This window comes from Pan paniscus, chromosome 5 (genome assembly GCF_029289425.2).
Source record: "Pan paniscus chromosome 5, NHGRI_mPanPan1-v2.0_pri, whole genome shotgun sequence".
Classification (NCBI taxonomy): Eukaryota; Metazoa; Chordata; class Mammalia; order Primates; family Hominidae; genus Pan; species Pan paniscus.
The window spans coordinates 66479005-66505724 of record NC_073254.2 but is presented as its reverse complement, the minus strand read 5'-3'; the positions used below and the strand labels follow the sequence as shown (position 1 = coordinate 66505724).

General features: G+C 38.9%; 1 protein-coding gene across 1 annotated transcript in view; it reads left to right on the top strand.

The window, feature by feature from the left end:
- PKHD1 (PKHD1 ciliary IPT domain containing fibrocystin/polyductin) overlaps positions 1 to 26720 on the top strand; it is a 467099-nt gene that overhangs the window by 44661 nt on the left and 395718 nt on the right. Inside the window, exons 27-33 of the mRNA XM_008958657.5 lie at positions 4326 to 4456; positions 6877 to 7012; positions 11685 to 11880; positions 12140 to 12207; positions 13852 to 15459; positions 17090 to 17233; positions 22400 to 22619. Coding sequence (XP_008956905.4) covers positions 4326 to 4456; positions 6877 to 7012; positions 11685 to 11880; positions 12140 to 12207; positions 13852 to 15459; positions 17090 to 17233; positions 22400 to 22619 — 2503 coding nt within the window. The remainder of the gene's footprint in view (positions 1 to 4325; positions 4457 to 6876; positions 7013 to 11684; positions 11881 to 12139; positions 12208 to 13851; positions 15460 to 17089; positions 17234 to 22399; positions 22620 to 26720) is intronic.

Sequence of the window (26720 nt, the reverse complement as noted above, 5' to 3'; positions counted from 1 at the left end):
AGACATCTAATATAAATAAAATAATGCAACATGTGACCTTTTACATCTGGCTTCTCTACTTGGCATGATATTTTTAAGGTTCATGTATGTTGTAACATGTATCAGTACTTTATTCAATTTTATGACTAAACAATATTACATGGTATGGATATACCATATTTTGTTTTCCATCCATCTCATCGTGTGCATTTGGATTGTTTCCACTTTTTGATTATTATGAATAAGGCTGCTATGAATATTTGTGTACAATGATTTGCAGGAATATATGCTTTCAGTTCTTTTGGGTATATACCTAAAAATGGAATTGCTGGGTCATATGGTAACTCCATGTTTAACTTCTTGAAGGATTGCCAAACTGTTTCCAAAATGGCTGCATAATTTTACATTCCTACTAGCAATATAAGAGGGTTCCAATGTGTGTTAGTCCATTCTTACACTGCTATAAAGAACTACCTGAGACCGGAAAGTTTATAAAGAAAAGAGGTGTAATTGACTCACAGTTCAGCAGGCTGTACAGGAGGCTTGACTGGGGATTCCTCAGGAAACTTACAGTCATGGCAGAAGGTGAAGGGGAAGCAAGCACATCTTCACATAGTGACAGGAGAGAGAGAGCAAAGAGGGGTACGCTATGCACTTTTAAACAACCAGGTTTTCTGAGAATTCACTCACTATCACAAGAACAGCAAGGGGGAAATCTGCCCCCATGATGCAATCATCTCCCACCAGGATCCTTCCCCAACATTGGGAATTACAATTTGATATATTTGGGTGAGGACGCAGAGCCAAACCATATCACAATATCTCCACACCCTCACCAGTGCTTGTTATTATTATTTTTCACAGTAGCCATCTTAATGGGCATGAGATGATACCTCATTGTGATTTTGATTTTCCTAATGACTAAAAATGTTGAATATCTTTTCATGTGCTTATTGGCCATTTATACATCTTTGTAGAAATGCTTATTCAAATCTTGCCAATTTTTAAATTGAGTTATTTGTCATTTTATTGTTGAGGTGTAAGTTCTTAAAGTATTTTGGGTACTAATCACTTATCAGATAAATAATTTGCAAATATTTTCTCCCATTGTGTGAGTTGCCTTTTCACTTTTTAAAAATAGTGTTATTTGAAGCACACAAATTTTTAATTTTGTTGAAGTCCAGTTTATATTTATTGTTATTGCTTGTGCTTTTGGTGTCACATCTAAGAAACTATTGCCTAATCCAATGTTACAAATATTTATGCCTATGTTTTCCTCTGAGGGTTTTATAGTTTTGGCTCTTAGATGTAGGTACCTGATTCATTCTGAGTTAATTTTTGTACATGGTATGAGGTAGGGGTCTGTATTAGTTTGTTAGGGCTGCTGCAATCAGGTACCACAAACTGAGTGTTTTAAACAACAAAAATTTATTGTCCCATAATTCTGGGGGCCAGAAGTCTGAGATGAAGGTGTCAGGAGTGTTGGTTCTTTCTGAACCAAACTTTGAGGAAGACTCTGTTCCATGTCTGTCTCTTAACATCTGGTGTCTTATAGGCAATCTTTGGTGTTCCTTGGCTGGTAGAACACCACCCCAATCTCTGCCTTCACCTTCATATGGTATTCTCCCTGTGTCTTGCTTGTGTCCAAATTTCCCCCTTGCACACCCCTGCCAACTTTTTTTTTTTTTTTTTGAGACCGAGTCTCATTCTGTTGCCCAGGCTGGAGTGCAGTGGTGCGATCTCAGCTCACTGCAACCTTTGCCTGCCAGATTCAAGCAATTCTCCTGCCTCAGCCTCCTGAGTAGCTGGGACTACAGGTGCAAGCCACCATGCCCAGCTAATTTTTTGTAATTTTAGTAGAGACAGGGTTTCACCATGCTGGCCAGGCTGGTCTCGAACTCCTGACCTTGTGATCTGCCTGCCTCGGCCTCCCAAAGTGCTGAGATTACAGGCGTGAGCCACTGCGCCTGGCCCAAATTCCCCTTTTTATAAAGACACCAGTCATATTGGATTAGGGCTTATCTCTTTTTTAGTGTGACCTCATCTTAGTTTAATTACATCTGCTAAGATCCCATTTCTGAATAAGGTCACATTTGGAGTTATTGGGATCTAGGGTAATAACCTAAATTTTGGTGGGGATATGGGAGACATAATTCAGCCCTAAACAGGGTCCAACTTTGTTATTTTGTATATGGAGTTGTCCCATTTTGTACATGTGCAAAAATATTAGTAGCATAATTTCCTAGAAGTTGAATTGCTGGGTCAAGAGGTTATTTGCATTAAAAATTTTGATAAATATCAAAAGATTCTCTTTAGAGGTTGCATAATTTATTGCCTATGCAGCAATGCATATGAGTGTTTATTTACCACATTTTACTAACACGGTGTGTTCCCAACCCTTTTGACACTTACCTATTTTATAGGAGAAGAATAATATTTCATTGTGGTTTTAATTTGCGTTTATTTTATTGAGAGAGAAATTGAATATCTTTTCATGTGTTTAGGGGCATTGTGTTTCCTTTTCAGTGAAGTGTCTGTTTATCTCCTTAGCCCATTTTTTCTAATGGGGTTATTGTTCTTTCTTACTGATTTTAAAGAGCATTTTATGTATTAAGGATATTTGCCCTTTATTATCATTTGTCTCTTTGTTTTTTATTTTGGAAATTCGTAAATATTTTTAATTTTTACATAATAAAATATATCTTCCTTTTATGGCTTCAGGACTTCTAAAATACTTAGGATAGACTTTGCAACTCTGAAATTATATGAAAATAAAAATTCTGCCATGTTTCCTTCTAGTCAAAAAACTTTCTTTTTAATATTTAAATATTTGATAAATTGGGAATTTATTTTGGTGAAGCATATAAGGTAGAAATTCAGATTTAGTTTTTTTCAGTGATATTTACTTATTTTATTTACTGAATAATTTATTTTGCACTTATGTGAAATGTCACTTATATCCTAATCTATAGCCTCATACTGATCTGCATTTCTTCTGGACTATATTTTATTTTACCACATAGTTGATACCATAGTTACTGTATAAGATATGGCAGAAGACCTCTTTACACTTCTTTTTGAAATTTCGTTTTCTGGCTATTCTTGTTTATTTTTCATTAAACTTAAGAATCAGCTTGTCTAATTTAAGTACAAATTCTGTTTATATGTCTATTGAAATTGCATTTATGCTTTAATTTATAAAGATATGTCACCTTTATGGTGTTCACTCTTTCGATCAATTTATTTTAGTTTTCTTATGTAAGTTTTAATCCATCCATTAAGTTCTTCAAGAGTATTTCAAATATTTTTTCAATTTTTTTATCTTCTTAATTTTTGTTTTGAAGTTTGCTTCCAGATATTGTATATTTTATATCACGATTGTATATTGCTCTTAGTTATGCACTTAACTTCAGGATATTAGTCCACTGAGTCACACTGTCCTCAAAGGTTTTCATCAGATTTTGTAGATTCCCCTTTCTGTCCCCAACATGCTTGAAAGTAGTCTTGCTTCTGCATCCCTCCCCACCCTCAAGGGGGGGTAAGGCTGTTTGGTGGCCTCACTGCCTCTTGTATCTGGGAGATGGCAGACCAGAATCATTATACATCAGCTAGATCAAAGGCTGCTCCTCCACATGGAAACGTGTGCCATGATAGCAGAACTGGAGCCAACTCTCTTCTTGCTAACATCTGCAGGGAAGAAATGGGGATTTCTGTGGTTGCTCTTTAGTGATCAGTAGAGAAATTCTGATGGTGATGGGCAGTGATGCCACTCATTTCTATATTTTCACAGTGAACTGAACCTAGTATGTGTAGTGTCAAACCACAAAGCTAGAAGGGCTAACATTATTATTTAAAGATGAGGAAAATGTTGACCCTTCAGCTCAGGGACCATACTACAATGACCTGCTAAAAGTAGCTGAGCAATCTGTGGCCCTGACCCTGACTCTCAGCCACTGTTCCTTCCACCATGATGCTCTGTTGCACTTGGTTTCTTAGGAAAAGAATATGTTTTATAGGATTGCAGGAATGATATTCAAAATCTAGGCCAGGAAGAGTTTTCAGAGACTACCTCTTCAGACTTGTGGCACGATTGTGTTCCTAGGTTTTATTCTTAAAAGTCTTCAGGATGCAGTGCTACCTCTCTCTGCCCTCCTGTCACTATTTCTCCCTTTCTATATGATAGTTTATATATTTAACTCCAGTTTTTTTCCTGCAGTTTGAGCATTGCCTTTGTTTTGACTAAGGAGTTTCATATTTTAATTTCATTTTATCCATCTTGTGCATAATTAATTTTTGTCTGCCTGTATGGTTGGTGATCCCATTTGAATATGCTGTTTTTGTTACAGGAGGGCTCTGGGCCACCATCCGAGGCTCTAGTTTGGAAGATGTTAGCCTGATATTATTTGGATCTTACTCGTGTGCCATCAATGTCGCTACAAGCAATTCAAGCAGAATTCAGTGCAAAGTTCCACCCAGGGTAAGTGGATTCCTTTCATATCTCTTTCTCTCTGGGTGAGTGACCACTGTTAATATAACATTTTCAGTGAATCACTTCTTAGAACTAAATGAACTGATGTAAACTTCTCATTATGATAGTATGCTTGTAGTAGTTATATTGTCTGTTTTGCTATGAAGTGGGAAACTGACCCCACGAATGGAGCTTGTAATTAACATCAATTAATTTCTTAAAAAGAAGACAACCAGGCAGTTCTGGTCTGTACTGTCAGTAAGTATTAGTGACACGTAACAAATAAATTTAGCTAGTGCACATTCTGGGTGTTGGCTTGCAAGGCTTATATATTTCAAAGTCTCCCTTCTCTATTAAGCAAACAACAAATAACTTAGTTTTCATCAGCAATTTTGTTTTCTAGTATGGGTATTAATTGTAGAACTTAGAAACTTCTAGAATGTGTGATTTCTAAGAAATATCTTCTTAGTTATTCTCCATTGCTTCCTTTTCCCCTTAAAAACAAGTCCCTGACCTCTTCCTTTCCTTTCAATTAGTGCTATATCATGGCCTATTAAGGGATTTGAGTCTGGGCCCTTCCCTGGTACTGTTGGGGAGAGTCACACGCACTGCTGCCACTGAACTTTCTATTCAGAGTTGACTTAAGCAGCATCAACATTCCTAGCACACCCATGACCCCAAAATAAAGATCCCCTGGGAGATAAGTTTCAAAATATTCTTTGATCACTAGTCCTACATTTTAATCTCATCTAGTTCCTTAAATATTATGAAAAGCTAGCTTTTATATGTACACTACATTCAATTCCAATATGTGGTTGTACTCTAATTTGTTTAACTATTCCTTATTACCAGACACTTAGATAATTTCTAAATGTTTCTTATTGTAAACAACAGGGCTTTAATCATCCTAATAACTATGTTTTGGGGGTACATTTCTTTTCTCAGGGTAAATTAATATAAATTCTAAAGCTTTTGATATGTAGTATCCAGTTGTCTGAAATTCCCTTTCAAATTATACTCCCACCATCATTGTGCACGTGTCTGATTTTTGACACTTTGGCCAATACTGGGTTATCACTTTATTATTTTAATATATATTTGCCATTTTAATGGGTAAGACATGTACCTCTTAATTTCTTTTACCAGAGAACATAAACATTAATAAAAAATAAATTTTACTTTTGATCCAAGTGATAGATGCATAGGTTAAAAGGAAAATAGTAAATTATGTTTTCCTGCCCCTCCTCCCCCTTCTTCAAGTCCCCCTTCCTGAAACAACTTTTAATTCTTTCAAATATAGTTACAATACCATTTTTATCTTAAATTAATAAAACCTGTTTATATTATTCTAACTATTTAGATGATGCTGGCAGAACTGGGTAGTATATTTTTTTCTTTTATAGTTCTTTTTTTTTTTTTCCCCTAGAGTTCCTATTTTATTTTCTAAAAATGTCTTTTGTTTGTTCGTTTGTTTGAGACAGAGTTTTGCTTTTGTTGCCCAGGCTGGAGTGGTACAATCACGGCTCACTGCAATCTCCACCTCCCGGGTTCAAGTGATTCTCCTGCCTCAGCTTCCTGAGTAGCTTGGATTACAGGCATGCACCACCATGCCCAGCTAATTTTTTGTATTTTAGTAGAGGTGGGGTTTCTCCATGTTGGTCAGGTTGGTCTCAAATTCCCGATCTCAGGTGATCCACCCGCCTCGGCCTCCCAAAATGCTGGGATTACAGGTGTGAGCCACTGTGCCTGGCTAACATGTCTTTCTTATAAGTTAAATCCAATATCTTTTAAAAAAAGTTCCATCGTATCAGTCATTCATTTTCCTTGAAGCTATCTCTGTTCTCCTGTTTTAATCTAGCCTGCTTATTTTCTAGGTTTATTCTACAGATTTTATCCTAGTACTTTGATTGCTTTCTTGAGTAGTCACTGTTTCTTGGGTTTCAGATATATATATATATTTAAATTATTATTTATTTTATGAGATAATAACCATAAGTACATCCTATGAAAGAGTGTGTCATAGAGAAATTTTCTGAGTTCTCACATGTCTGAAAGTACTCTCATACTTGATGGATAGTTTAGCTAGGTATAGACATTTATTTGAAATTGCCATATTTTTGCAGAAACAATTGGTGTGTTAATTGCAAATAATTCTTATTTACCCCTTACAGCATGTCATTATGCATCTAACACTGCACTTGCCTACTAGTCCAAGCACTTATCACTCTGTGTTGTGGGTGTGGGGGCAGGATGGGGAGAGTGTGCAGGGTTGTAGAGAAGAGAGAGACTTGGAAGTAGGAAATACACCCTTTAGGAACAACTTTCTTAAAATTAACTTTTAAAACTAATTCTATATGGAGTTCTCTTCCCTTAAGTCAGTCCTACTTTAAAATAAAACTGAGGTTTAATTTTTAAAATTGATTTTTCAGGGGAAAGATGGACGCATTGTGAATGTGACTGTGATCAGAGGGGACTATTCTGCAGTTCTTCCCAGAGCATTTACATATGTCTCTTCCTTAAATCCAGTTATTGTGACTCTGAGCAGAAACATAAGCAATATAGCAGGTAAAATATGTGATACTGCAAGATCTTTTTCTTCTTAGAGCATTGGTCCTATAAAAAGGGCAATCAATGTCCTCTGAAATTTATTGTATTTTGGATTTAAGTTTTTTCTTGAAAGCTAGGAGATTGCTTTTTTCATCTTAGCCATCATCAAATCAATCTCCTGATATCTACTTTTCCATCTGTAAAATGGAACCATTGTACAGATGGGACCATTTCCATCATGAAAAGGATGTGGGAATTCAAAAGTTACAATTCAAAATATATTCCTTGAGCATTTAGTAAGTGTCAATAATGATAGCATAAACATAAAATAGATGTAATTTAATCCTTGCCCCTAATTTATAGGATTATTAGCTTCAATTTACAGATCAGGAAATTAAGGAATGGAGAGAATAAGTAATTTATCTAAGATTTGAACACAGGTCATCTGTTTGTATATACCAAGTACTTATCTACTTGTAGTTAACTGTAAAATACTGCTTTTTGACAGCAGGTTCTATTGTAGCAGTTATTTAATATGATTAGAGAATAGGATGCTCTGATTAACTTAGAATTCTTCTTTCTTGAGACATTCTACATATAAAAATAATGGATTCACTAGCACCAACTACATGAAAGAATTTTTCTTTGATGATTCAGAGGATATGGCAAGGTAGAATTATAATAATTTATTATCATGTAATTCCATATAGATTCGGAAGAGTAGCAGGTAACTTCCCTTTCTGGTGAACTGAATGCCAGATAACAGGGTTTGTGGTAGCCATATCTAAGGGTTTATTGTAAAAAGACCATCATATTTCCCAAAGAAAAAGCCTGAATTCAATTTTTCTGGCACTATTTTCATTTTCCATAGCTCAAGAGTACATAAATAAAGAGAAGTGTCCTTTAGCTTCCAATATTATTCAGCTCAGATAATGCAGAAGAAGAATTTGCTGCCCCAGGTGACTGAAGTGTGTAAAATTCCTTAGTGGTACAGATTCTTCCTGATGAGGTAGAAAAGGGAGGGGGAGCTCCATGTTATATTCAGATTTCAGTGATTTTGGCTTTTAATAAAATTTCTTATCTGTAATGAAAAGAATAAATACATTATATCAGTGCCAAGGAAGCATCTAGGATTAGCTTGACAGTTGACCAAGTGCTCCAAAAGTTATGTTGTTGATACATACAATGCAATGCATTCTTTTCAAAATTTATACTTGCATTTAAATCTTTCTACAAGCAGAATAAAAAGGAGCATGTTATAAAATCCACAAAGTGTAGTAGCCTTTTGGGAATGCCTCTTTTAAGTTGGAGTGCTGCACATCTCCATCCAAGAGATGTTGTTGATGACGACCGTGAGGCTGAGATGAAATGAAAATAAAAGCATAAGAGGGACCAAGGATGGGGAGTGCTGGTGAATTTGATGGGCAGGACCATTAGTGTTGGTTTCTGCAGTCAGGAAAAATGGAATCTGCATGAATCCCAGCTCAACCACTTGTTAAAAAGAAGAACTTTCAAGAAATTAAATTTAACAGAGTTTGTTTGAACAAAGAATCATAGTAACTTGTAGAACCAGAAAAGGTTCAGAGAGCTCCACTATGCCACATGGGCAGGCAGCATTTATAGACAGAAAATGGAAGTGAGGCCAGAAACAGCTCCCTGTTTGCCTTATTGGAGCATGGTCTGATCAGTTGGCAGCCTGTGATTAACTGAGGCTCAGGTAGTTGAGGCTTTCAGTTTATCACAAAGTTGGGTTGCAGTTCTTTATGTAGAGACTCAAGGTACAGAGACAGCCTTAGGCCAAACTTAGTTGAACTTACCATACTCCTTGGGTAAGATATTTAACTTCTTTCATCTTCAGTTCCTTCATTTGATAGGTGGGAATAATTCTTTCAAGGTAATCATGAAAATAGGAAATAAAGCAGATGAAAGTACCTGGTCCAGGAATTGACATAGAGTAAGCACCAATAAATCTTTGTTGAAGTGAATGCCATCATTCTGCCAGATATTGAATGCTTTATAAACAAGCCAAAGAAAGGCCCTGCCTATTGGTCCTATTTTTTTTTTACTTCTTCATAGCACCCCAGGATCCATTAGCTCAAAAGCCTGCCAGTGCCAAATTCAAACTTTTACACATCCACTTGTTTTCAGCGTAGCCAAAATAAGCATATTTTTAGCCATTTAAATTCCTCTTGCTTTGCATGCCCCATGAAACTGCACCCATCAGTCAGCTGTAGGTACGAAAACCCTGGGGCTATAAAATACCCTAAGCCGCTGATGCCTTTGGAGCTCTCTGTCCCAGAGGCTACCCACCAGGCTGCTGAGTGACATCATCTGGACACAGAACCCCCTCTCTCATCTTCCCACCCCCTCCCAGTTCCCTTGCCTTCTTCCCTTTCTGGATGGTGGCCCAATACTGTTGCCTCTGGAAGGTCTCATGCTGGGAGACTTCCTCTTCCTCTGTGAATCTGTCAAAATACCACCCAAATAATGCTTGTTTTTTGCTACTGTCACCTCGTAGTCATGTCTTTTTCTTTGATCAGCACTGAAATCCCTTGAACTCACTACACTGAAGCTTCAGACTTCCCAGTAGAGATTGGGAAGACATGTGGTCAAGAGAATGGGGAACGAGGAAGAAAATGAAGTTAATTAAGGCCTTTTTGTGTGCTATATCATGCCAGATACTTTCCCAGGATATCTAACAAACCACATGGGATGGGCTTTATTAACCATGTTATTGATGAAAAATCCAAGGCTTTGAGAGCCGTAAGTAAATCACCCAAAGTCACAGAGGTAGTAAAATGGCAGATCAAGGATTTGAATGCAGATTCATAGTCTTCCCACCACACCACATCCCTCTTCTTTGACTTTTCTCTTTCAAGCAACCTCTTTCTTCTCTTCATCTAATTGGCCGTGGCATCCCATAGATACCAGCTCTGCAGTAGTCCTCAAATGTTACAGGCTAAAGGAGCTAGAGATGCTTTAGCCCAAGCCATGTTTCAGTGGCCACACTGGGACACAGGAAAGGTAAGGACATTTATTTCCACTCCTGCTGTTGCCCACTTGATTTGGTCTACTTGATTAAGACTACAATTGTCTGCAGATTGGATTTCTCCTCCCCTATCTTTTCAATTTATCTTAAAGACTGGAAGAACAGTTTTAATCACATCTTTTCCTTGCTTACAAGTCTTTGGCGGTCACTGCCGTCCACTGAGTTAAGCAGACATCCCTCTGGCTTGGCTTTCTTGGTCTTTGGCCCTAGGACTACCATCAACTTGGCTTATCCCCAAAACAGAACCCTACCTGTGCCTTCCAGAACATCACCCAATTCTCTTTTTCCTCTCCAAGCCACTGGGTGATTAAGTGAGAAATTGCTATGAAAGGCTTTGGATAAAACCGTGAAATTTCTAGAAATAAATGATAAGCCTCCTTTTCTCTATGACTTTCTTTTTGGATTTATCTTTCAAGCTCCAATTCAACTCTCATCTTGCCCATTCCATCTTTCCTGATAGTCATAATGTTGCTCTGATTTGAGCAATCCCAGTGCTTAATTTTCACCTCTCTTGTAGTATATCTTTTACTGAAGCAATTTTGTCACCTATTTTACTACCGTTGAGGCTTCTTTGAGGGCAGGGTCTGTGTTTAACTTATTTTGTGCCCCTTGCAGCATCTTCCTTATGGTACTCAATAAATATTTGAGTTAAAAGAAATTGCATGAAAGTGTTCATAGTGTACACATTTTAATAGAGTTGCTAATTAAACTAAAAGGACACTGAAATGCAAGACAAAAGACTGGGCTCAGGTCTTGACCTTTTTTTTTCTTTTTTTAGTAATTATTAATAGCTATGAGGCTGTGGCTGCTGAGCTTAGTTTCCTCAAATGCAAAATGCCAGTCATATTAATTGCCCCATATAAATCATCAGGATAGTGTGTGGACCAAGTGGGATAACATATGTGAAAGTACTCTGTCAGTTATGAGCTACTAAACTCACATACAGCATTACTGTAAGGTCCAGTGCACACTCAAATATAGCTTCAGACTTCTACCAGTAGAAAAGTGGAGGTTAAGCAACCAATATGTGGTGCTCTTTGCTGGTTATAAAGACCATTAGCTCTGCAAACTTCTTGATTTGCCTTTGCATGGAAATAAGTTAGTGTCTCTTGAATACAATTGTCCTGCCAATTTTTCTTTTTATACTATTGAGGTTACAGACCATATCTCTGTTAAAACAGTTGTTAGGCCAGGCAAGGTGGCTTACCCCTGTAATCCCAGCCCTGTGGGAGGCCAAGGCAGGCAGATTGGTTGAGCCCAAGAGGTTGAGACCAGCTTGGGCAACATGTCAAAACCCTGTCTCTGCAAAAAATACAAAAATTAGCTGGGTGTGGTGGCACATGCCTGTAATCCCAGCTGCTTGGGAGGCTGAGTTGGGAGGATTGCTTGAGCCCTGGAGGTTGAGGCTGCAGTGAGACAAGATTGCACCACAGCACTCCTGGGTGACAGAATGAGACCTGTCTCAGAAAAAAAATAGTTGTTAGAAGTTTCTTGAAAAATTTAGGTTGGTATCGAAACTCTTAGAGTATTATGCATAGGGGTGACTGTGAATTTAATCCAAAAAGACAGTTTTAGAATTGAATAGATGGTTGAGCCCACAAACCCCACATGTCAGAGGCTATTGGATTCTTCTCAACACAGGCGGTGAGACCCTGGTCATTGGAGTGGCGAGGCTGATGAACTATACGGATTTGGATGTGGAAGTCCACGTCCAGGATGCCTTGGCTCCGGTTCACACACAGTCGGCTTGGGGCCTGGAGGTGGCACTGCCCCCACTGCCAGCTGGCCTCCACAGGATTTCCATCTCTATCAATGGGGTCAGCATTCGCTCACAAGGGTGAGGTGACCACTTGCATTAATTTTGGATTTGTTTGATGGTCTAGCATTCAGCTAGGTAATTCTAATTTTGAGTTAGGTATTTTCTTTTTCCCTTGGAAGTTAGAGGTTAAAGACATGAACATCATAACATTGGAACAAATCTTAGAGAACTTACAGACAGTTTGCTCTTCTCCTCAAAATACATATGGCTCTTCTGGCTTACTCTTTCTTATCTCTCTCTGTCAGTTATTTCCTAAACATCTGCCTATCTTCTGTAGGGTTGATCTCCACATCCAGTACCTCACAGAAGTTTTCAGCATCGAGCCTTGCTGTGGGTCCCTGCTGGGTGAGTGGCTCTTATGTGACTGTTATCAATTATCCAGCAATTCTATTTGCTGGATATTCAGATTTTGTTTCTGGATTAATTTGCCAGTGAGGTCAGAGAGAGGGGAAACAGGAGAGAAACTTTCCTCGGGCTCCAGGAATTGAGGGGTGTTTTTAAAAGGGTGTTAAAACTTGGTGATTCATTTGCTCAGGAAATTAAGGAATTTTTATGACAAGGAGATGTGCCTGCTTTTCTTTTCTTTTTTTTTTCTTTTTCTTCTTCTCCTTCTTTTTTTTTTTTTTTTTTTTTTTTTTGAGACGGAGTTTCGCTCTTGTTGCCTAGTCTGGAGTGCAATGGTGCTGACTTGGCTCACTGCAATGTCCGCCTCCTGGGTTCAAGTAATTATCCAGCCTCAGTCTCCTAAGTAGCTGGAATTACAGGTGCCCTCCATCATGCCTGGCTAATTTTTGTATTTTTAGTAGAGATGGGGTTTCACCATGTTGGCCAGGCTGGTCTTGAACTCCTTACCTCAGGTGATCTGCCCACCTCGGCCTCCCAAAGTGCTGGGATTACAGGCATGAGCCACCGTGCCTGGCCGAGATGTGCCTGCTTTTCTAATGAAAAGAGGATGAAACGTCTGATGGGTGACACTCTAGAGTGGATATGAGAAAAACAAGGGCAACATGTCCTGCATTCGCCATTTAGATGCTGTGCATGCAAGGAGGGGAGGATTGAATCTGCGGGTCTTCACTTTCCATGAGAGAGACAGATGAAAGACTCAGAAATAGAAACACACATGCTGATATGGGAGATGGAAGAACAAGACAAATAGACCAATCTCTAAAACTATTTTCAGAAAGAATGGAAAACGATCTAGTGGCATGTCAATAATAGTTGTGATCATGTGTAAGACAGCACATTATCCTTTTTGGGTATAGTAAAATCCTCTTAAAAGCCACGTTGTACAGTTTGGTTATGCTGTGGGTCATGTTGCTCCAATCCTGTCCTGAAGATGGGGTTTGATCTTTGGTGGCCTCTCTACTGGAGAGTAAGGCAAAGATTCTATGAAGGTAGCAGCAAATTCACCAGCATGATTCAATGACTTTTAATGTCTCTCACGTATATGGAATATAGAATATATGGTACAATAAATAGAATATATTAAAATGTATAATATATGGAATATTGGAATATTATATAGAACAATATAAATGATAGAAGACTTCAATGAATTTGATTTTTCATTAGCATATAAGTTGAATGTATACAGGACAATGTACAAATAGTCTATATATAGCATACAGGATAATATTTCCAATAATATAATACATGATAAGAAGACTAAGAAATTTGATTTTTCATTAGTGTGTAAGTTGATTAAAGTGGTGGCTTCTGGGATATACAAAGGTACTTGAAAAGTTTGTGTTGAAGACGTCCTTCCTATATAACAATTTATATTATTTTACTGTTATGTGAATTTACCACATCTGACTCCTGTCTAAATAATCACAAATTTAGCTTTGGTGGGGGTGAGAAAAAATAATTGAGGTTTCACTAACACATGCCCTACCTTCCACTTAATTGACCTAGGACTTCCACAGGTGCTATGAATTCTTAGTTCAGAATATCAGCTGTAATATTTTGCTTTCCATATTCATACTTTAGGAGGGACCATCCTCAGCATCTCAGGAATAGGCTTCAGCAGGGACCCAGCTTTGGTTTGGGTACTTGTGGGCAATCGGTCCTGTGACATTGTGAACTTAACAGAGGCAAGCATCTGGTGTGAAACCCTGCCAACCCCCCAGATACCCGATGCGGGCGCTCCCACTGTTCCAGCTGCCGTGGAGGTCTGGGCTGGCAACAGGTTCTTCGCCCGTGGTCCTTCACCAAGCTTGGTGGGGAAAGGCTTCACCTTCATGTATGAAGCGGCAGCAACACCAGTAGTCACTGCCATGCAAGGAGAAATCACAAATAGCAGCCTGAGCCTGCATGTGGGAGGAAGTAACCTCTCCAACTCAGTCATCCTTCTGGGGAACCTGAACTGTGATGTTGAGACACAGTCCTTCCAGGGCAACGTGAGCCTGTCTGGATGCTCCATCCCTCTTCACAGTCTGGAGGCCGGCATCTATCCTCTCCAAGTACGTCAGAAGCAGATGGGATTTGCTAATATGTCTGTGGTGCTCCAGCAATTTGCAGTGATGCCTCGGATAATGGCCATCTTCCCATCGCAGGGTTCGGCATGTGGTGGGACCATACTTACTGTGAGGGGGTTGCTTCTTAACTCTAGAAGGAGGTCAGTTCGGGTTGACCTCTCGGGTCCTTTTACTTGTGTGATTTTGAGTTTGGGAGACCACACCATTCTCTGCCAGGTTAGCCTGGAGGGTGACCCCTTGCCTGGAGCTTCCTTCTCCCTGAACGTCACAGTCCTGGTCAATGGGCTAACCAGCGAGTGTCAGGGGAATTGCACTCTCTTCATAAGGGAAGAGGCAAGTCCTGTCATGGATGCCTTGTCCACAAACACCAGTGGGTCTCTGACCACTGTGCTGATTAGGGGTCAGAGGTTAGCCACCACAGCTGATGAGCCGATGGTATTTGTGGATGATCAACTTCCTTGCAATGTAACTTTTTTTAATGCAAGCCACGTTGTGTGCCAGACAAGAGACTTGGCCCCAGGACCCCACTACCTGTCAGTTTTTTATACAAGAAATGGGTATGCTTGTTCTGGTAATGTTTCCAGACACTTCTACATTATGCCCCAAGTGTTTCATTATTTTCCTAAGAATTTCAGCTTACATGGTGGAAGCCTCTTGACCATAGAGGGCACAGGCCTGAGAGGACAGAACACCACGTCAGTCTATATTGACCAGCAGGCCTGCCTGACGGTGAACATCGGTGCTGAGCTCATCCGGTGCATTGTTCCCACAGGGAATGGCTCTGTTGCCCTGGAAATAGAGGTAGATGGACTTTGGTATTACGTAGGAGTCATTGGTTATAACAATGCCTTTACCCCAGAATTGATCTCTATTTCTCAGAGCGATGACATCTTAACCTTTGCAGTGGCCCAGATCTCAGGAGCTGCAAACATTGACATTTTTGTAGGAATGTCACCCTGCGTGGGTGTCTCTGGTAACCACACCGTTCTTCAGTGCGTGGTCCCTTCCCTTCCGGCCGGGGAGTACCACATCAGAGGCTATGACTGCATCAGAGGGTGGGCCTCATCTGCCCTGGTGTTCACCTCAAGAGTTATTATTACAGCAGTGACGGAGAACTTCGGTAAGTCAAGCAAATAAGACAGCACACTTTCTTTATGTAAATGAATTGGTAGCTCCTTTCACTTCTGGAAAGTAGAAAATTAACACAATCTGCCTGATGGAAGGAAAGAGAAGCCCACCGGCTTCTTACAATCCCAATTCCTTCCTGAGGCTTGTCTTTGTTATGCTCTGTTTATGAAGATTTTTTAAATTTTTATCAAGGAAACTGTGCATATTCTCTAAATGTTTGATTGTATTTTAATTTGATGCATTAACTGGATTTGTATTTTAAATTAAATAACACCATTTGTAAGAGCTCATAATTTGATCATTTAAGAACGTAAATGCCTTCGCCTAGTTTTAGACCCTATCTGCCAATTTGCGTTGTTTAAAATTTATTAAGTGTGATTAATTTTTTATCATTTTGTAATATTTCACAGGTGGACTCGTATCTCAACAATAATAAGCCAAATGCACAGAACAATTAAATTGGTTGAACTGTTTTCTCCGTTTAGATATACCAAAAATTGCCTAGCCTTTCCCTCCAGTGAAGAAAAGCTTTCAATTTCTATTCACTTAAAGCCTTATTGCACTTGAGATAGTTCAAATTTGGTTGTGATTTAGAAAGTAAAGAAAAAAACTATAGAAACAGAATCTTAGACTGTTGAAGTACTAACTAAGACATTTCTTAGAAAAAATTTGGTCTCAGCTTGGTGGAACACTGTGGGGACTAGGATTTGGCTCTAGTCTCTCACTAATTTTGCTAATTTATGCTTGACTTTTCTGAGACTCAGCTTCCTTATTTGATAAAGGCACTACTCCCTAAGATTCCATGTTTTTTTATGATGGAAGAGCAGGGAAATAAGAAATGCATCTTAAACCAAAAGCATTATTTTTGAGTTAGTCAAGTGGCTAAGTACCACCTAGACCTAGTATGAAGGCAGTAGTGATGGGAACTCTGTATCTCAGTGTAAACTAGAAATGTGGACTGGTTTTACTCATACAAATGTCCCAAAACATGTACAGTTATTGCATCACTATTAACAATAGCAAAAGAGGAGAAAAAATGGAAATTTCAATAAATAGGAAAATTGTCAAATAAATTGTAGCAGGGCCCTATAATGGAATTCTAAGTAGCTACTAAAATGAACTGGATCCATAGAGTTTTGAAAAAATATCTATGCTATACTTTGAAGCAAAAAAGCAAGTTCCAGAATAATATGGATAGAATAATGCTTTGAATCAGAAACATAGATGCTTAAAAATTCTGGAAGGAACCATAAGAAACTCTATACCTGGGTACCTCCGGGGAGGGAGTCAGATGGTTGGCGGAATTTTTATTTTCATTTTATGGCTCTTTGAATAAAAAGTTTAAAAACTATAAATAAGCATTAATTTTCCATATAAAAATTGTTACATTAAAAAAAAAACCTCTTTAACACAATAGGGTATTGAATGTGATTGGAGTCAGACAAGGCCAGAGCCTAAGTGGAGAGGAAACTGAGGCCAGCAGCCACCTCAAGCCAGTTGTGCGGATTCTGAGGATGTGAAAAGAAGAATGGGTAGTGAGGAAGCAAATGTTTGAATTTTGAGTTGAGTAAAGAAGGGAGATTTGCCTGTATGATCAAGAACTTGTACCTTTGTCTTTAAAGGCTGCCTGGGTGGAAGGCTGGTGCATGTGTTTGGAGCGGGATTTTCTCCAGGGAATGTCTCAGCTGCTGTGTGTGGTGCTCCCTGCCGAGTCCTGGCTAATGCTACAGTGTCTGCCTTCAGCTGCTTGGTTCTGCCCCTGGATGGTGAGTAAAGATGCCACACACATATATTTTAAAGCATATATATGGAAATGATATTCTTTGGTTAATTCTATTTTTGTGATTAATGCTGTACTGACTACTAATTTCTCTATGTGTGCCTACGAAAAGAATTTCTCTACTCCTTATCTAAAATGATAGTTAGAATCTGAGGCCACCTGTTACAATGATTTATCATAACTTTTGTCATATTAATATGTCAATGTTAGATGAATATTGAAACACTTATCACCTGTGTTCTTAACTGCAGTCTTAGGATGACAGAGGAAGTAATTCTGAATTCTGAATATTAGTTTCAATGACAGCTATAGGAGTCATGGAGGAAACAAGCTCTTGGCTTTGTTCTGAGGTGAGGTTGCTGAAGACATCTGCTTATTGGAGGTACCAGTAAAGGGATGGAGACTGTCAAGCTGGATATCACTTGAAAATTAGCTTTGTGTGTTCAGTTTTCGGTTTCTTATTATAGGCAAAAGAGCCAACACTCATATTGTCTTCTTGTTCTGCAATATTCACATAATTACTTATTTCTTATTCAGTAAAACACCACAATTGCTCACTACTTTAAGCTGCGTAGTGATCATATAAATTGTGGTATGAGAAGCCATGTCTTTGTGGGGAAAGAGATGAGAGAGTAAGTTGCAAAGCTTGGGGATTCACAACACATGGTAATACCCCACTGAGCTTCAGGAAAAAAAAGTCAAAAGGAAGAAATTACTGTTATTACTACAGGACCTTACTGCATTTGAGATAGCTCACATTTAGCCAGGTGATTACCTTATTTGCCTAATCATAAATCTTGTACCTGTGCACTTAACCGTTTACATACCTCCTTTCTGTGTAGTGTTTAAGTTTTATTCCAAATTTATTTGTCTGCAACTTGAATGTGGGCTAAAGATTTACAAAATGATAAAAGCACCACATCATCTGAGCTTGGATGAGAATTTAATGATGGATAATGCTATTGTGATGGAAATTTGTGCTGTGTTGTCTTATACAAAGAGGAGAAGGAGGGGAAGGAGGAGGGGGAAGAGGGAAGAGGAAGAAGGGGAGGAGAAAAAAATTTTTGTTAAAATGCTAGAAATTGAGTTTCCTATTATCATCATGTATATAAACACATTATGGAAGAGAGATAGATTCCACAATGGGAAATTTAAGATACAATAGGAGATTGAAGTTCAAAACATTGTCTGATTCACTGCTCTACCTCCTCTGCTAGGAACAGTGTTGCAGAGGGTATGTGCAAAATTAGTGCTTGGTGAGGAATAAATGAGAGATAGCATAAACAGAAAGCTAAGACTGCACATTTATAGGCTCTAATTTTTAACTAATACTGCTACATTTTTTAAAAAAGCTTTCACATATACACTGCTCAAATTAATATACTTTTAAAAGCCCCGTGTTATTATTTCAAAACACTTAATTTCAACTAGTGTAAGATAAAAATCAATGATGTTTCAGGATCAGGTAAGTTGTGATATTTTCAGTTTTATAACTTCTTGGGGAAGAAAAATAAAATAATTATTGTGTTTAGAAAGATTTAGAAAACAGCTCAACATTCCTTGATTTTTTAAAGAGGAAAATTAGTTGGAAACTGTAACTATTTATATGGCCACTAGGTGTCACCAAACACTCATTGATTGTGCAAGGCACACATTTACTCTAGAGGAATGCATAATTTAACTAATTTTCCTTTCATAAAAAAGTCTTTTAAAAGACTTTCAATCACAATGTCTAAAGATTGAGAGGAAATTGTGAGAGCCAACTCCAGAGGTTTCTTACTTAAGATCCAAGATGGGATTTGGGGATTCTGTTAACCCGCTGAAACTGGATGAAGCATTTTGAGTATATTGATTGTGTATTTTTTTTTTTCCCTAGGAAGTAGGTCTATAATGGACATCAAATGTCAAAGGGGATAGGTCTTAGACATTACTAGAAACTACTACTAATTTCTCCATTTTCAGACAGGATTGAGTACAACCAAGTTAGCTAAAAATCACTTGTATTTTTAAAGATTTTTCAGGGGAGAATTTCCCAGCAGCAACCCTTACAAGTGTTTCGCAGTTGCTCTTCTCAGAGAAATCCATCCTCTGCCTAATGGATGCTCCCCTACTCTAATTTTTTCAACCTTAATCAGCGGGTGGTTCTTTGGAAAGTGGAGTAATCTCAGTTCCTCTATGGCAGCGGTTCTGGAAGTGTGCTTCCCAGAGCAGTAGCTGCAAGGGCCTCACCTGGGAGCTTGTTAGAAATGTGAATTCTTGGGCCCTACTGAATCAGAAACTTTCCAGGTAAACATTTTAGTATCTCACTTTTCAGCCCTCTCTGAAATCCTACATTCTTTCCTAATTTGAAGCCTCAAATGAGGAAGCTGTTCTATACAAGCAAGTTCTGGCCAAATTGGGTAGCATCGTAAGATGCCTGTGTATCGTCTGATCCCACGTTTGTTTGTACAATTATACTGCAGTCTTGCTGGTTAATAAGCTTTCTGTTACCTACTGTTATCCCAAGGTGTGTGTGTGTGCACGCACGCGTTTCTACCATGGCTGTGCACAGCTGGACTTTCCTCATATTTATATGATTTCTTTTTTTCTTTTGTAGTTTACTGTCTTACTCTTTTCATTTGTTCTTTTATTTCTGTTAACTTCTCTCATTTACCAAGGTCGCTTTGAATTCTGACCTGTGCTTTGAGTTTTTTTCTTCAGTTTGACTTTGTACAATAGAGTGATGTTTCACATTCCAGGTTACAGATAATGACCCTGAACTCAAACGTTCCTAATTATTGTTTTGTTTATGCCTGTGCCACAGGACTAATATGTTTTCTTTACATGTGTGGGGCAGGGGGAGTTAAAGCAGGGGGCTCTACAAATGTGCTTTTGCTATTTTGGAGGTCACCCATTTTTACCATCCCCACAAACTGTACTTCTAACCATAGGAGAAATTTCCTTTTTCTTGTAATGAGTTGCCAAAACATCCTGTTAGGTGAAACTAATACTTTGTGTTTGTTTAAAATGAGCAAAATCTTTGATCTTTGGCTTTCTTGCATTTATACCTTGAATTATACCACATGACATTTTCATGGAAACTTTAACTTTTCCATAAGGCATGGAAAGCTAAAGTGATTAAGGTCACACAGCTATTTAGTGGCAGAACTTTGAGTAAAACCCATAGATTTTGATCCCCAGCCCTGGGTGATTTTCATAATCCTGCTTGTCAATTTGCATCTACTTAATCACCTTTAATGAATTCATTATTTTATAGGTGTGGAGCTTGTTTTTATTTGCCTTAGGGCTTACTAACTGGAAAGTTCTTATGTTTTGTCTGTTCATACAAGAGTCCTACTGTCAGTCATTTTTATTGCTCTAATTCATTCAAAACACATTCACAGCCAACCTCCTAGGTGCCAGGTGCTTTAGAATATAACAGCAACAATAGCACTATTTGGGCATGATTGCATAACTACAAACCGTCCCCCATGTACTTATCTCATGTAACCCTTGCCACAGCACTGTAATAAGGCAGGGAAGCACAGGTCTAAGCCCACGGCCCTTGATAACCTCTGTTGCATTACCCACATGGGCAGGCTTGCTGCAGAGGAAGCAGGCTACAGAGATTTTTTTTTTTCTTTTCCCTCTTTATTAAGGTTTTCAGACAGAGCTGCTCCTAAACCATCTCATGTGGAGCTTTGCTCATCTTCTAGTTAAAGATCATTCCCAGTCTGCCTCATAATGCTTTTTATATGTGGGTCATGACTCAGAAAAAAATGGCCTGAGAGTCAGCATGCTTCAAATACTTGCTTTTTATCTCTATAACATGCTAATGTTTATAATTATGTGAAAATCAAGAAATTCATAAACTTATCCAAGTCAATAAGACAAACAACCCAATAGAAAAATGGGCAAATGAGAGAAACAGGAATTTCACAGAAGAGAAAACATGAGTTGTTACCAAACATAAAAAAGTTGGTCAACTTGGCCAGACACGGTGACTCACGCCTGTAATCCTAGCACTTTTTGAGGCTGAGGCAGGTGGATTGCCTGAGCTCAGGAGTTCAAGATCAGCCTGGGCAACATGGTGAAACCCTGTCTCTGCTAAAATACAAAAGATCATCCGGGGTGTGGTGGTGTGCACCTGTAGTCCCAGCTACTCAGGAGGCTGAGGCAGGGGAATTGCTTGAACCCGGGAGGCGGAAGTTGCAGTGAGGTGAAATTGTGCCACAAGCCTGGGCAACACAGCGAAACTCTGTCTCAAAAAAAAAAAAAAATAATAATAATTGGTCAACCTTAAAGTAATGATTGAAATGCAGATTAAGACAACAGTGAAATGCCATTTTACACACCTGATTGGCAAAAATTAAGAGTCTGATAATTTCAAGTGCTTGTAATTATATGGAGTAATGGGAACTTACAAATATGGCTGGTAGGAATACAAAATGGCACAACTACTTTGGAAAACAATATGGCACTATCTTGTAAAGCTGAACTTGTACCTACTCTTTGAATAAGAAATTTTCTTGATAGGCATGCACCCTAGATGAAATTTTGTACATTTTTAGTAGCAAAAACTAGGAAATACCAAAAAGTTCATTGATAAGAGAATAGATAAATTTATTGTGGTAGTTTCATGCAATACAATATTGAACAGCAGTGAAAATGTATTAACAATAGTTATATGTAGTAATGTGGATAAATCTTGAAAATATAATATGGAATGAAAAAATCAGACCCAAGAATATTTTATCATGTATCATATTTTATAAAGTTCAAAAACAAGTAAAACTCAATCTCTTGTTTAGGAATACAAATGTTTGTGATAAAACTATTTAAAAAATGCCAAGTGGTTATTTCTGAGAATGAGGAGAGAAGGGACGAACTTGGGGAGAAACACACAGATTTAAGTGTATTACAAGTGTTTTATATCTTATGTTGGCTGGGAAATTCACCTGAGTTTTTTTATGATGATTATTCATATTTTACAAAAATGATACTTGTATTTTTCTGTGTACATTACACATATACAATACATTTTTAAAAAAGTAAACTGCTAACTTCATATTCCTATTGGTCAAAGTAGGACACAGGAACTTCATTTGTGAAACCGACTAGAGGCCTTAGGTTCTCTCTGTGGTTCTTTCCTAATGGTGACTGTTTCCTGCAGTGTCCTTGGCCTTCCTGTGTGGCCTGAAGCGTGAGGAGGACAGCTGTGAGGCTGCCAGACACACCTATGTGCAGTGTGATTTGACAGTTGCCATGGCGACAGAGCAACTGCTTGAATCGTGGCCTTACCTCTACATTTGCGAGGAAAGTTCCCAATGCCTCTTTGTGCCAGATCATTGGGCAGAGTCAATGTTTCCATCGTTCTCGGGCCTCTTTATCAGGTAACTTTACCTTCTCCCTCCCTGAACTTCCCCACAAATGCTTGGCCAATGGACCGATGGAGCCATCAGAGAGTGTAGGCCGGGTGGATGTGGCCTGGCAGCCGTGGTAAGGGCTACAACTCTCTTGGAGGGCCCATTCCATTGTGGATTCCAGCCAGCCTGCATATCAAAGCATCTCCTGTCTTTTTCAACTGTTTAAGAGAACATCTGAAAAATCTGCCCAGTAAACAGCTCGCTTTGTTCTTGCTTAGATTTTAATATTTATCTTCCGATCCAAAGCAACATCTGGTGAATGCCAATGGGGAAAAAGATTAGACGTTATGAAAAACAGAAGGCTTTTTCCCTGCTTTCCTTTTTCTTTTCTTTCCAAACAGATTCACAAGTATGAAAAAAAGTCATAGAGAAATCCAGCAGATTGTACAATGTTTATTCAAAAGAAGGAGGGTTGCATAGGCGGAATTACTGTAGATCTAGGATTTAGAAGCCATAAGCGTATGAGCATTTTTTTAACTTAAAAAAGAGGCTGACAAATAAACACCACAACTTTCCAAGTTAACCCCCCTTTTCTAAACAAATAAAAAAGAAGTGTGACCCTGCTAGTAATTCTGGATTGCTTTCATTTCAGCAAGGAGTTCCTTTCCTATACAGGGCAGTGTCTCATGACTGAACATTGTCATGTAAACTTCTTTATGTCTTACGTAGATAGAGTGGCTACCTTTGATTATCTAATGAAGGCCTCTTTTCTTTTTCTTTTTCTTTCTTTTTTTTTTTTTTTGAGACAGAGTCTTGTTCTGTCGCCAAGGCTGGAGTGCAATGGCATGATCTCGGTTCATTGCAACCTCTGCCTCCCAGGTTCAAGGTACTCTCATGCCTCAGCCTCCCCAGTAGCTGGGATTGCAGGTATATACCACCACGCCTGGCTAATTTTTGTATTTTTAGTAAAGACAGGGTTTCATCATGTTGGCCAAGCTGGTCTCAAACTCCTGAGCTCAAGCAATCCACCCGACTTGGTCTCCCAAAGTCGGAGACTTTGGATTATAGGCATGAGCCTATAGACTAGGATTATAGGCATGAGCCACCGTGCCCCGCCTCTTTTCTTATAAAATATGAAACTAAACAAGACCACTTCCCCACGGTGAAAGAGATAACCAGCTCTTTTCATGGCGTCTGACTTTGTGATGTCCTGAGACAGTTTGTGTTTTAGTGTGAATTTGGCACCAGAGGTTTAGGTTTAGCTGGAGGAAAAGAGGAACCTCCTTGGCTGGTTGCTTTCTAAAAGGGCAAGAAGAACTCTGTTTAGCTCACACAGGAAATGGAGCGCTGGGTATTGTACTAGGTGAGACTGGATTTCAGAACTTACTGATGCTGGACACCAGGAAGTACATGTCAGTAGGTCCTGGCTCCATTGAATTCAGGGACTTCATCTGAATCCCCAAAACTCTTCTTTGGAGTTCTTCCATGCTCTTCCTCTTCATTGTATGGGATGGCTGAAGCAACTGAGCCTCAGAACCCATTGACAGTATAGCTTTACCTATGAATATCATTTCAATAGTACTGCTCAATGTTCTGGCTATTGCAGTAGGCAAAAGTGGGTATGTTTTCTTTTTTCTTTTTTTTTTTTGAGACTGAGTCTTGCTCTGTCACCCAGGCTGGGGTGCAGTGGCAAGATCTCGGTTCACTGCAAGCTCCACCTCCCGGGTTCAAGCCATTCTCCTGCCTCAGCTTCCTGAGTAGCTGGGACTACAGGTGCTCACCACCACGCCCGGCTAATTTTTTGTATTTTTAGTAGAGATGGGGTTTCACTGTGTTAGCCAGGATGGTCTCGATCTCCTGACCTCATGATCTGCCCACCTCAGCCTCCCAAAGTGCTGGGATTACAGGCGTGAGCCACCGCACCCGGCCAAAAGTGGGTATGTTTTCTTGAGTAAGAATTATAATAAGTGCCCTATGATTTAAACAAACAAAGTTTAGTGGGGATGAGAGTGGGGGAAACTGGCAGCGGTCTTTTTGCCAGTGGGAAGGTAAGGTAGTGCAATCGTCTGAGGACAATTTGCTGATTCACGAATAACCTTAAATTCTTTATACTCTGTGACCCAGCAATTTCTCTTTTAGGATTTTAAGAAAGTAGATAGAAATGTGTAATATTTATAACAATCATGTTCTTTGAAGTTTCAGGTATCAAAAAAAATTTGCAGTGAAACAAGTTTTAGTAATAAAGAATGTATCCAAATGATATGATAGTAAGTCACCTTTGAAAATTAGGATGTAGCATATTTAACCAGACAGGGAAATATTTATAACATATTGAGAAGTGAAAATCACAGGTCTCAAAAGAGTATATCAATTTGATCCTACTGTTGTACATAGTGTATATGTTTGTACACATGTAGGTTACTAGAGAAAAGGCTGGAAAGATGTATCCAAGAATGTTGATGGTGCCTATCTCTAGGTGGTTGGAGTACTGACCATATTTATTTTCTTCATTGAGTTTTTATGTGTTTTTCCAGGGAACACAATGCTGTATCTCCCTGCCATCCACAACAACTATGGGGTTTGATGTCATTTGGCAAAAGGAGAAGTGCATCTGTGGCAAAAATTATACCCTGTCTATTCGTCCGTCCATCCATCCATCCATCCATCCATCCATGATCCATCCATCTATCCAGTATATTCATCCATCCATCCATCCATCCATCCATCCATCCATCCATCCATCCATCCATCCATTTATCCAGTATATTCATCCATCCATCCATCTATCCATCCATTTATCCAGTATATTCATCCATCCATCTATCCATCCATCCATCCATCCATCCATCCATCCATCAATCCATTCATCCATCCATGATCCATCCATTTATCCAGTGTATTCATCCATCCATCCACCCATCCATTCATCCATCCATCCATGATCCATCTGTTTATCCAGTATATTCATCCATCCATCCATCTCTCCATCCATCCATCCATCCATCCATCCATGATCCATCCATCTATCCAGTACTGATCACGTCCCTACTCTGTTCTAGGTGTTGTGACAGGTACTGGTGGCTCAATCGTGGATGTCATGAAAGTCCCTGCCCCTTAAGGGTAGAGAAGAAAGTCAGATAATAAACAGGATGATCACGTGTTGTGATAAGTGCTATAAAGTGATAGAAAAATAAAGGGGGGTTACTTTAGAGAGTGTACTCAGAGGAGGCTTCTCTGAAGAAGTCTTTTATGTTACGAAGAGAAGCAGGTGTCTTTATGGAGGGTCAGGCAGTGGCAGCAGCAAATGCAAAAGAACTGTCGAGTTTTATGACTGTTCAGAGGCTAGGAGGGTGGGAGTAGACTGAGAAGGAGGAAAAGTGGCCCCAGATGAGGTCGGAGAGATATGTAAGGCATTGAAGGCCAAAGTAAAGAGTTTGGATTCTCTTCTAAGTGAAGATTAAGTAATTTCCCAAAGTCACACAGTCAAGCCATGGCAGTGTTGAGACTGGAACTCAAGGCTTCTGATGCAGTGTGCTTAGTGCAGTGCTGTGCTGGCAGCTTCAGTGTGAGAGCCCTGGCTGAGCTTTGTGGGTTCAGTGAGGTTTCAGAGCCACAGGAAGCAACTTCAGGGGAAGTGAGGGAGAGAAAATGCCTGCAAATTGTTTTCCTTCCCTATCCTAAGGAGCACAGCCAAGGTTACTTGCTTACTTTAGGATCTAATCAGATCAACTAAAGAACAATAGTTTGGGAGTCAGGAGTCTTAGCTACTAGAACAATCTTTGCCACCATTTTTACCCAATATTTTTAACCATATCCCCCAAAGTAAATATCTGTGTGTGTGTGCAGTGTGTATGCATTTATATCTGTATCTGTATCTGTACATATATTGATCTCTCTGTCTATATATGCTTATGTTGCATATATATATGCTTATATTTATATTTAAATATGGCCAACTGTGCTTCTTAATTCATAGGATTATTGTGGAAGAAACCATGGAAGAGTAGCTAGCTATTTAGAAGCTTTGAAATTTTGTAAATGTTAACCTATTTTGGATATCCTGGTGTCTCAGCTAATTTTGGTGATGGCTTTTTAATGAAAAAAATTTCTAGCAAGGTAGTTACAAAT